This window comes from Dasypus novemcinctus, chromosome 30, assembly GCF_030445035.2.
Source record: "Dasypus novemcinctus isolate mDasNov1 chromosome 30, mDasNov1.1.hap2, whole genome shotgun sequence".
Taxonomy (NCBI): domain Eukaryota; kingdom Metazoa; phylum Chordata; class Mammalia; order Cingulata; family Dasypodidae; genus Dasypus; species Dasypus novemcinctus.
The window spans coordinates 42,737,701-42,748,895 of NC_080702.1; the positions used below are offsets into that span (position 1 = coordinate 42,737,701).

General features: G+C 42.1%; 1 protein-coding gene across 1 annotated transcript; it reads left to right on the forward strand.

Annotated features, from left to right (window-relative positions):
• Positions 1-2,066: 2,066 nt before the first annotated feature.
• On the forward strand, positions 2,067-10,993 carry LOC101417429 (olfactory receptor 7A10-like). The gene is made up of 5 exons (XM_058290425.2): positions 2,067-2,153; positions 2,368-2,577; positions 6,902-6,975; positions 7,656-7,736; positions 10,051-10,993. The coding sequence occupies exons 1-5, from the start codon at positions 2,067-2,069 to the stop codon at positions 10,991-10,993; spliced, it is 1,395 nt and encodes a 464-aa protein (XP_058146408.2).
• Positions 10,994-11,195: the final 202 nt, after the last annotated feature.

Here is an 11,195-nt window from a genome sequence, read left to right on the forward strand (position 1 = left end):
GACAGGCAGCATACAATACACATATACAACACACAAACAGAGCTAAAACAAGAATTTGTGGGATTAATTTGTATGAACTACTACTCTATATTGTCCACTGATATTTTCTATTGTTCACTATCATTCTCTTTCAATTAATTAGAAAAATATATTTGTCATTTTGATGCTTTAAAAACCAGGTGTTTCAGAATATGGAATACATGCATCCAGCATGTCTCCCCGGCATTTTAGACATTTCCCTGGTTCTTTTTTTTTCTTTCATTGTTGAACATTCCTGAGAAATCACATTCTTTCATTCATTCATACAGTATATATGTATTTATCCACTATTATAATTCAGTCATCTACTGAGCTAGATATGTAGAATATTTCTATTTTCCTCAAGGTTTTCATAGTGTAGCAAGATGAATTATATAGAATTCAATAAAAGCATAACAGAGACTTAGATTCTTCTATCTAAAAAAAAATTCAAGAAAGAATTGTCATCTTGTTGTGGAGATGTTAAAAGAAAGGGTTCACAAACTGCTTACTCCTGAGATTCCTAAATGAGGAGAAAGTGGTTTCCGGATGGGGAGGACATGAAACAATTATACTTGAAGGAACACTCTATCTGTCGTTACCTGCAGTAGATTGCATATGAGCTCCAGCTTTGGTGTGTACAAGATAAACTCAGAGTAACAATAACCTATGAGAGATATACAGACAGAAAAGTCTTTACCATGAGAAGGAGATTCCAGAGAAACAACAGTTTTTTTTTTTTTCTGGAGTAGTTATTTAATGACATAACCATAAAATATCCGTTACTTACAAAGTCACATTCGTAAAATACATGAAGTTCTACATTGTATAAAACACTCTGTATATTATTAATAAAGTTAAGTCTTCAACTTAACTCCAATCCTGCCCAAACTCTTCCAAAAAATTAAAGAGAAAGGAATATCCACTAAGTCATTCTATAGGGTCGACCTTATCCTCATATCAAACCCAAATAAATACACAACAAGAAAAGAAAATTACAGACCAATACTTCTTATGAAAATGAAAAAAATTCTCAACAAAATACTAGCAAGCAATATACAACACCACATTATTCACATTAAAGAAATTATATAATATAATTAAGTGGTATTTATCTCTGGTGTGCAAGGTTGGGTCAAATGTAAGAAAATCAATTTTTGTCATATACCACATCAACAGAATGAAGGAGAAAAAACACAAGATCATCACAATTGATGCAGAAAAGGCATGTGAGAAAATCCAGGACATTTCCTTGAAAAAATATCTTAGAACATTATGAATAGGAGTAAATTTCCTAAATACAAGGGACTGTCCACAGCTAACATCCTACTTCATGATGAAAGTCTGAAATCTTAGACAGGGGAGAAGACAAGGATGCCTTTTGTCACCACTGTTACAATATTTTCTGTAAATCCATGCCAGAGTAATTAGGCAAGAAAAAGAAATAACAGGCATCTGAATTGGAAAGGAAGAAGCAAAACTTCCATATTTGCATAAGATAAATTCCTATATAGACAAGATATCAAAAACAAAGATCACAGAGCTAATAAACGAACTCAGAAAAGCGTCAGGATGAAAGGCCAAAACCCAAGAGTCAGATGTGTTTCTATACACCAGCAATGAACAATCAAAAGAAGAAATATTTTTAATTCCATTCACCATAGATTTTTTAAAATTTAACAATTCGTTTCAAGACAATAATCCATTACATGCTAATGAAAAAAGCATTTCGCAAGAAGAATAACCCTATTTTCCAAAACAAAATTGAGCGAGAACGCTGCTGCCCTGCCCTCTGCAAGCCCCTTCAATGTCCGCTATAACAGAAGGCAGCTGCCTCAACCTGCGGGGGTGTGTTGGCTGCCCTGAAGCACTTGAGAAAATCCTGGCCTTCCCCTGGTGGAGAGCTGGCAAAGGGAGGCCCTGGCGCACTCCCGGGTTCTTGGATGGCATTTGGATACGCGGCAGGTCCTGGCAGTTACTTGGTTCGTAGACTCTAGAATATCCAGGGGTTACAGCAGAGCTGGAGCAGAACCCCCACAGCCTAGAGGATGGCCCAAACAGGCAGCGAGTGGGGGGACGGCTCCTTCTCCCTTGGGGGCAGACGGTACCAGCGCCAGGGGAGCACTAGCTGTGAGGTGGGTGCAGCAAAGTGGTGCGCCCTGCGGCAGGGAGCGTAGCCAGGAGGTCCCCCACGACCCCCGCTGCTCCGCGCCGACACTCTCAGGCAGAACCCCACCTCCATCCCCTGGACCCTAGGCCAGGCCAACCCTCCCCCGCTTCCTGAGGCCACAGAAAGGACGCCTCTGAAGCTCCCTCCTGGTGGCTTAAGCCCGAGCTCCTGGTGCACAGCTGGGCCATTACTCCCGGCAGCAGGGATGCCCCTGGTGGCCCCAGCCAGGCGGCGCGCGGCAGTGGCACGGGCTGCAGCGTCCTCCGCAGACGGCCCTGAGCCCGCGCGCCGTGGGCTTCCAGGCGGGTCTCCGGCCTTGCGAGCAGAGCTCAGCCTTCCCTCGGCTCCGGAGACAGCGCTGCGTCCCGACCACGTCCTTTCTTGCCTTGGTCAGTCCTGCGGGGCCTCACGTTAACCGCCCAGAAGCAGGAGGGGCCGGGTCGGTCGCGCGTCCCTCCCGTCTAGTCTGCCGCTAAGGCCTTGCCAGCTCCGCGTCTTCCTGCTCCTTTCCAGTGCCGCCTCGCGGGCTGCCCTGGGCAGGGGTTCAGGGTCTCCCAAGACACCTTCTGAGCGCTGCACTTCCAAAAAGCCTGGCCTGCAAGGATCCCAACAGAGTCGCTTCCTCATTTTGCTTTAATGCCCACCTCTTCCTTCCAATACCCTCAACAGACCCCCTTCTAATTAAAACAATTTTATAAAAGGTGACAATGTTTGTGAAATGGAGGGGACGAGGGAGTCACTCCCCATCTACCAGCCTAAGGAAATTCCTCTCCCTCTCCGGGAACCCTAAACCTTCCCTGGAGCGTGGTGCCAAGGTTGCTTCCTCTCCCCAGCCAATGCGGGCTTAGGGCTGGGACAGTCGCTCCATTGTGTGTGTGGGTGTGACCTGGGCTCTTGAGTTCCTGCCCCAGGGAATGCTGCTTCTGCAGCCAGCACCCTGAATAAGGGGTGCCTCATCAGCTCCCCAGCCTGGAGGGAGACCACACAGCCAACTCCTGTGAGGCCCTAGGAGTGGAGTTGGCCTTGGAAGCCTGCAATCTTTGAGATGGCTCTGCAACAAAGCCTGGTGAATGCATCGCCTCGCTTGGGAAACCAGGATTCCAGAATGACCCAGGCTCAACATTGTGTCTCTCCGCTTAGAGATGTGGCCACCAGGTCCCCAGGCATGCTCCACAGCTGTCTGTCACCCCCCTTGTTTTTAACTGAAGTGGTTGGGGCACTGGGGTGTGAGGCTGGTGAGGGGACCAGAAGGGTGGGGTGGTGTGGGGAGGAAAATCATCCAAGCAGAAAGGATTCTGCCAGGGGTCCGATTCCCCAGGCAGGAACTGTAGCCAGGAGAGTTGGTGGCCCCACAGCAGTCCCCAAACCTGCCCCTCGTTTCCTCCTGCAACACTTGCTCCTCCATGCCTGAACATTCCTGAAGCGTGAGCCAAGGTGTCTGAGATGTTCCTTGGGGATAGAGGGCAGACAGGAGGCTTCTGAGAGCAAAGATGGGTCTGGAGTTCCGGGTGAGGGTCATCAGGGCTAGCTGCACCCCTCCACGCCTTTAGCCTTGGTCTGCTCTTGGTAAGGTCCCTGTGACTGGGAGGCAGCTGCCATTGAGTTCAGTCTTCTGGCTGCCCGGAAGAAGCATGGCTCCTACCTTTAACTGTAAGCTCAGGTGGGCATTGATCATGTGGGAATGGTTCTTGAGAGCACCTCCCTGCCCAACATCAACAGCGCACAGGTGGTGCTCAGAAGCCCGTTGGGTGAGAGAACAAATGAAGTCTTCCTGATGAAATGTTATAGCCACTGGCCCACTCAAGTGATTTCAAGTTTATCTTTTCCTTTTTATTCAACCAAGCATGTTTGTCCCATGGGCAGGGCAAAGGGTGTATTGACTTAATTCACACAGACCCATCTCAATTTCGAGAATTTCTTAAAAGTTGCTCATAACTCAAATCACTTGCCCTCCAGTCTTCTAATATTACCAATCCTCTTTTTGAGGTGAATCCTTTAGAGTATCTGTTTGGTCTCAGTCGGAACATTCCTCATGCAGGATCTGTCTTCTCCTTTCTGAGTCTACCACCAGCACTAAAAAACACAGTACTTACTTTAAAAACAACCTGAACCATTCTGTTTTCCTGTTGCTGACAGACTGACAGGTATTGCATTTTATCATGGCTAACTGCTACTGTAAGGTTCTGAGAAATGGACAATCTCCTTGCTGCTGACTTTGGTTGTTCCTGAAGAAAGGCTACTACCTGTGTGGAAAAAGTCAGTGTGCTAAATAAGTGTCATCTAATGCCCAGGTTGGGCGTGTCACCTGTTCCTGAAGGGCAGTGGCTCCTCTCTCCCCTGATGGGTACTGTGCAGCCCTGAGCCACCCTCCACCTTCTGCTGAGGTCCACGGGTCCACAATAGATTTTTAAAAGAATCAAATATCTAGGAATAAATCTAACCAAGGATATAAACACTTGTACATAAGAAAGTAAAAATCATTGTTGAAATAAAGAAAGCAAGGTGGTATGATGGGCAGGTATGGTGAAGTGACACAAGATGAAGCAACAAAGAGTTACAAAGAGGAAAGACAATGAGAGATGCAACAAACCAGGGAGCTGAGATGGCTCAAGTGTTTGAGTGCCTCTTTCCCACATGCGAGGTCCCAGGATTGTTTCCTGGTGCCTTCTTAAGAGAAGATGAGTAGACAGCGAGTACAAACAATGAGGGGGGAATAAATAAATAAAATAAATCTTTAAAAATTTTATATAGAAGGATATGGGGCCCTGAATAACAAACAATCGTATTGAAAAAGAATTGGTTTGGAGGCCTCACGCTTCCTGATTTTAGAACTTATTACAAATCCATAGTAATCAAAACAACATGGTACTGGCCAAAGGAGAGACATATAGACCAAGAGAACAGAAATGAGAACTCAGAAATCAACCCTCACATTTATGGACAAGTGAAATTTTCAAGGGGGCAAGGACTAGTCAAATGGGAAAAAAGAGTGCCTTCAACAAACAGTGTTGTGAAAATTGGATCTCCATTTGCAAAAAAGGAGGGCCCCTATCTAATGCCATATACAAAAATCAATAAATGGATCAGAGACTTCAAAATAAGAGCTAGAACTTTCAAACTCTTAAAAGAAAACATAGGGGGAAACAGCTGTGGCTCAATTAGTTGGGCTCCCATCCACCATATGGGAAGCTCTGGGTCCATATCCCAGGGCCTCCTTGTGAAGTCAAGCTGGCCCATGCACCACGGAGAGCTGACCGCCCATGTGCCCTGTTGAGCTGGTGCAGTAAGATGGTGCAACAAAGGCAGACAAGCAGATACAGAAAAAAACACGCAGTAAATGGACACAGAAGAGACAACAAAGAATGAAACAATCTGCAAGGGGGGAATAAATAAATCTTTAAAAAAAAGAAAACATAGGGGCACCACTTCAGGACCTTGAGTCAGACAATGGCTTTGTATTTACACCAAAAGTACAAAATAGAGAAATGGAACATGATCAAAATTAAAGTTTTGTACTTCAAAGAACTTTATCATGAATGTAAAACATCAACTTACAACAAGGGAGAATATAATTGGCAACCACAATTCTGATAAAGTTTTTTACTTATAAAGAAATCCTTTAACTTAACAATAAAAAGGCAAACAACCCAATTAAATGATGAGCAAAAGATTTGAAGAGACATCTCTCCAAAGATGATATACAAATGGCAGAAATAACATGAAAAGATGTTCAACATAGTCATCGAAAAATGCAATTAAAGCCCAAAGATAATATTTCACACCCATTAGTATGTCTGCTTAAAAAAAACCACACATGCACCACAGAACATAAGTGTTGGAGAGAAAGCAGAGAAATAGGAACACCCATTCATTGCTGGTGGCAACACAAAATGGCGCAGCCTGTGTGGAAGACAATTTAATTGTTCCTCAGAAGGCTAAGTGTAGAATTACCATATGACCTGGCAATCCCACTATTAGGTATATAAAGCAGGGTCTCAAACAGATATTTGCACACTGATGTTCACAGCAGCATTATTCACAATTGCTGAAAGAAGGAAATATTGCCATATATCCCCAGAGGGCCAGAATCACCCATGGTTGAGAGCCATTGTCTGAGAGACTAAGAAGTGGAAACATCTTTACAGGGTTCACAAAAATACCCCAGACCCTACTCTGTTTAGAACTTTAGGCAATTACTTAACCCTGTGGACCCTACGCATGTGTGCAAATGTAGAAATGATTCAAAATGAAGTGGGATCACTTCATAAGTCAGACACTTAGACTCCCAGGAGGTATAAATTTAGAGAACCTTTATTTACGGCCAGGCACCATCCACCATAAATAGGTGAGGGGGACCCGAACTCAGGGGAATTTAGGTTTTATAGGGGTCTATACAGAGGGGAGGGGTAGTTTTCAGGCACTTTTAAGGAATTTTATTGGTTAATCTTTGCTTTCTAATGCTGAGCAAGCAAGCAAGTCAAGCAAGTTACAGAAATGAAACATTAGCAGTTAGCCGAGCTATAGGGGCTTAGGGAGTTTAAAATCAAGCAAGTTACAAACACAATCAAGTTACAAAAGTGGAAGATTGACAGTTAGCTGAGCTATAGGGGGTTAGGGTGTTTACCCCAAGCGGGTTGAGTCCAGATGTATGTCCAGCTCTCAGATTGCAGGAATAAGCACAGTTTTCTGTATACTCTATTTTTTCTATTTCAGTATAGTATTGTTCTTATAGAATGGGCTTTAGTAAGAATTCCATGGGACAATCCCTGTAAAAGTGCTCAGCTCAGGTAATATTGAATACAGAGATCAACTATATCTCATTTAATTAATAAATATTATTTAAATAAAGGATTGTAATGACACTTCTTAACTTATGTTATAGCAGGACATTCCTAATTGATTGCACAAAAGTGTGATTGAGGCAAGGGGTGTGTACTGTTTTTGTTTCATATTCAAGGAAAGCATTTTTACATTTTTTGTAAAAGAAAAAAGAAGGTCCTGGAGACAACGACAGGGGCTGTGACTTCGACCCAAGCCAAGGCTTTGGTGATCCAAGGGACTAACGGAGATGACTTCATCAGTCGTAGACATGGTAAAATCTTTAATCTGGAAGATGGCAAAGGTGCTAGAAGATTAGGCCTACATGTGGAAGTAGAATCCATGAGGAGGAGCAGTAATGAAAGCTGCGTTCTCCTGGTACAACCTGGTCTCTTGGGGACAGAGAGTGATCAGGAACCATTTCCATTGTCTCCTGACCAATTTCCCAAAGGGAAATGATGGCTCAGGGGATGAAGCAACATGGAAATTTGCTACTGAGGGACAAAGGGAAATGTGCTAAAGAGCTAAAGGAAATCTTCCTCTGCTGCTCTCAATCATCCTGTGAATGTGATATAGTTGTTTTGCAGGGGCCTAACTCTGGCTAGCAGATTCATGCCTGACTACGTTCTGCTCTCTTTTCTGGGGATAGAGCTTTAATCTCCATCATCAACCTCCCAGGGAGGAAGCCTGACTTATTCACAGCATCCTTAATCACAGAAATGCCATCCAGGTGAGTAGGAGAGCCCAGCAGGTAATTCAAAATAGAGAATAGAAGCCAAAAACTGTAATATGAGATTATTTGAGAGCTTAGCTAGGCTAGTCCAGAACTAACGGAGGGAAACATTCATTTCTCTGTGCTTGTTTGCTTGCTTGACCAATGAATTAATATTTTATTTTTTAATTTAAAGCATACAGTGGGTTTTTCATATATGCCCTTTATCACGTTGACAAAGTATACTTCTATTAATATTTTTCAAAGTATTTTAATTAAGAAAGGATGCTGGATTTTAGGAAATGCCTCTTCTGCATCAACTGAAATAATCATGTGGTTTTTCTCATTCCATCTGTTAATGTGATGTACTTTGTCAATTGATTTTCTTCTATTAAAGCACCTTTGACCACCTGGCATACAAGCCACTTGTACATGATGTACAACTCTTTATATGTGCTGTGGGATTCAGTTTGCAAGTATTTTGTTGAGGATTTTTGCATGTATAGTCATTGGAGAGATTGGTCTGTAATTTTCTTATAATATATTTATCAGGCTTTGGTATTAGGGTGATGTTGGCTTCTCAGAATGAGTTAGGTCATGTTCCTTCCTCTTCAATTTTTGGAAGAGTTTGAGTAGAATTATTACTAATTCTTCTTTAAATGATTTGTAAAATTCAATTTTGAAGCCATCTGGTCCTGTGCTTTTCTTTGTTGGTAGGGTTTTGATAACTGAATCTAACTCTTTAATTGTGATTGCTTTGTTGAGGACTTTAGTTTCTTCTAGAGTCAGTGTATGTAGTTTGTTTCTAAGAATTTGTTAATTTTGTCTATTTGTCTACTTTGTTTATATAGCTGTTCATAGCATCTTCTTATGATATTTTTATTTATGTGATCAGTAGTAATTGCCCCTCTTTAATTTACAATTTCATTTATCTGCATCTTCTCTTTTTTGTCAGTCTTGCTAAATGTGAATTTTGTCCATCTTCTTAAAGAACAATTTTCATGTTGTTGATTTTATTCTATGGTTTTTTCTTATAAATTTCATGTATTTCTGCTCCAAAGTTTGTCATTTCTTTCTGTCTGCTTATTTTGGGACTAGTTTGCTGTTCTTTCTGGACATGCAAGGAATATAACATGGGTGGGACAGCTGCCAGAATCAGGGAAGCACATTCATCACCACAGTCACTTGGGGATGACCTGAGCTTTTTTATTTTCTCTTCCTTATGTTTTTCTGTTTATGATAAGTCTTTTTATTTTATTTTTAAACAAAGGGTACCAGTAGTCATATCAAGTGGAAGCCCATAGGTTATGTGTCCACTGGGGTTTAATAGCTTTGTGGGAATCATTATCTGAACATGCTGCCCTTGTACCCACTCATGACCACACACCGTGTAGATGAGAAGACGATCAACAAAGACCCATCAGCTGCACTGTGGACTGGTGTTGTCTGTCCAGTCTTTAGAGCAGGGTACCTGCGCTCATGTTCTGAAATACATTCCTTATAATGCAGAATCTAAAATGCAAATATTTGTTTAGAAATAAAGAATATATTCAGTTCTATTTGTGGGAATCTTTATAAACAATCTCAATAAATAAGAGATACCACATGTAGCCAAAGGACTCTTCTGTCCTGAAGTTGTACCTGCAGCACTGAGCTGACCTCATTCTTAAACCTTCCTTGGCATTATCTCTTATTGCTCTCCCTGCTGGTCTCTCCTCTGACCACACTCATTTCCTTGTTGATCTTGAACATTGGGGAAAAAAGCCCTTTCTTAGGTCTTGTCCCTGGACATTCTCATACCTGGTCACACATTCCCCAGGTTTCCTTGTAGCTCTCTAGTTCACATTGAGAGGTCTTTGCTAAAATGACTCCTTATCTGCTGGACTTGATTGAACACAGTAAAAAAGTAAGAACCTATTTTACTGTCTCCTTTTTTGCAGTTCCTATTTTAATTTAAAATGCCACCATCTGGCATGTTATATGACTAGTTCTTATTTACTTTCATTCTTTCTCCATTGTAAAAATGCAGCATCTTCATTTGTCAGTGGTGTATTCCAATTGTCTAGACATAGGGCCAGAACTAAATAGTCATACCTCAAGTGAATGAATGGATATTTCATAGAAACTATAGATTTCATGACTGCTTGAAGAAAAGACTGAGAGTGGGAAAGGAAATCATCAGAGTTGGCAGTAGGAACACCCCAAGCGACAAGATGCATGACCAAAATATAAAAATTAATATCTTGACTTTAAAATAGAAATGTTAACAATTCTGCTAGGATAGTAATAGTTCTTTGTGTGAAAATTAGTGATGTTCTTTCTTCCTGTGTAGACATATCAACCACATTAATCAAGGAAATGATACCCGCATCTCAGAATTTCTTCTCCTGGGATTATCAGAGGAACCAGAATTGCAACCTTTCCTTTTTGGGCTCTTCTTGTCCATGTACCTGGTCACCATCTCTGGAAACCTTCTCATCATCCTGGCCACAGTCACTGACTCCCACCTCCACACACCCATGTACTTATTCCTCTGTAACCTGTCACTTTGTGACAACTGTTTATCCTCCACTACTGTCCCAAAGATGCTTGTGAACATCCAAATGCAGAGCAGAGCCATAACGTATGCAGGCTGCATGGCCCAGATGTACTTTTTCTTACTCTTTACAGGGTTGGAGGTCTTCCTTCTGGCTGTAATGGCCTATGACCGCTTTGTGGCCATCTGCCACCCCCTGCACTACTCAGTTATCATGAACCCCTGGATATGTACCCTGTTGGTTCTGGGGTCCTGGATTGTAAGTGTCCTGAATTCCTTGATACAAAGTTCAGTGGTGCTGCGGCTGTCTTTTTGTACACACTTGGAAATTCCCCACTTTTTCTGTGAACTTAACCAGATGGTCAAACTTGCCTGTTCTGACACCTTGCTCAATGTCATAGTGATGTATTTTGCAGCTGGAGTGCTGGGTGGGGTTCCCCTCTCAGGGGTCCTTTTCTCTTACTTTAAAATCGTTTCCTCCATACGTGCAATCTCATCAGCTCAGGGGAAGTATAAAGCATTTTCCACCTGTGCGTCTCACCTCTCTGTGGTCTCCTTATTTTATTGTACAAGCATAGGGGTGTACCTTAGCTCTGCTGATTCACGAAATACACTTTTAAGTACAGCAGCTTCAGTGATGTACACTGTGGTCACACCCATGCTGAACCCCTTCATCTATAGTCTGAGGAATAAAGACATAAAGGGGGCTCTGAAAAAATTCTTTCAATGGAAAATATAAAATGGTCATTATTCCTTGTGTTGAGCAAATGCCTGTGAATGCAGGACTCAATGACAAATCCAAAAATTGTAATTCTCTTACCAGAATATGAAACTGAAAACTGTCTCTTTCTATTCATTTCAGAGTTTCAGTATGTTGGATTTAAGCCCCTATCTTTATTAAGCTTTTTGTTTCTATTAGATATCCAACATTTTTTTGCCTT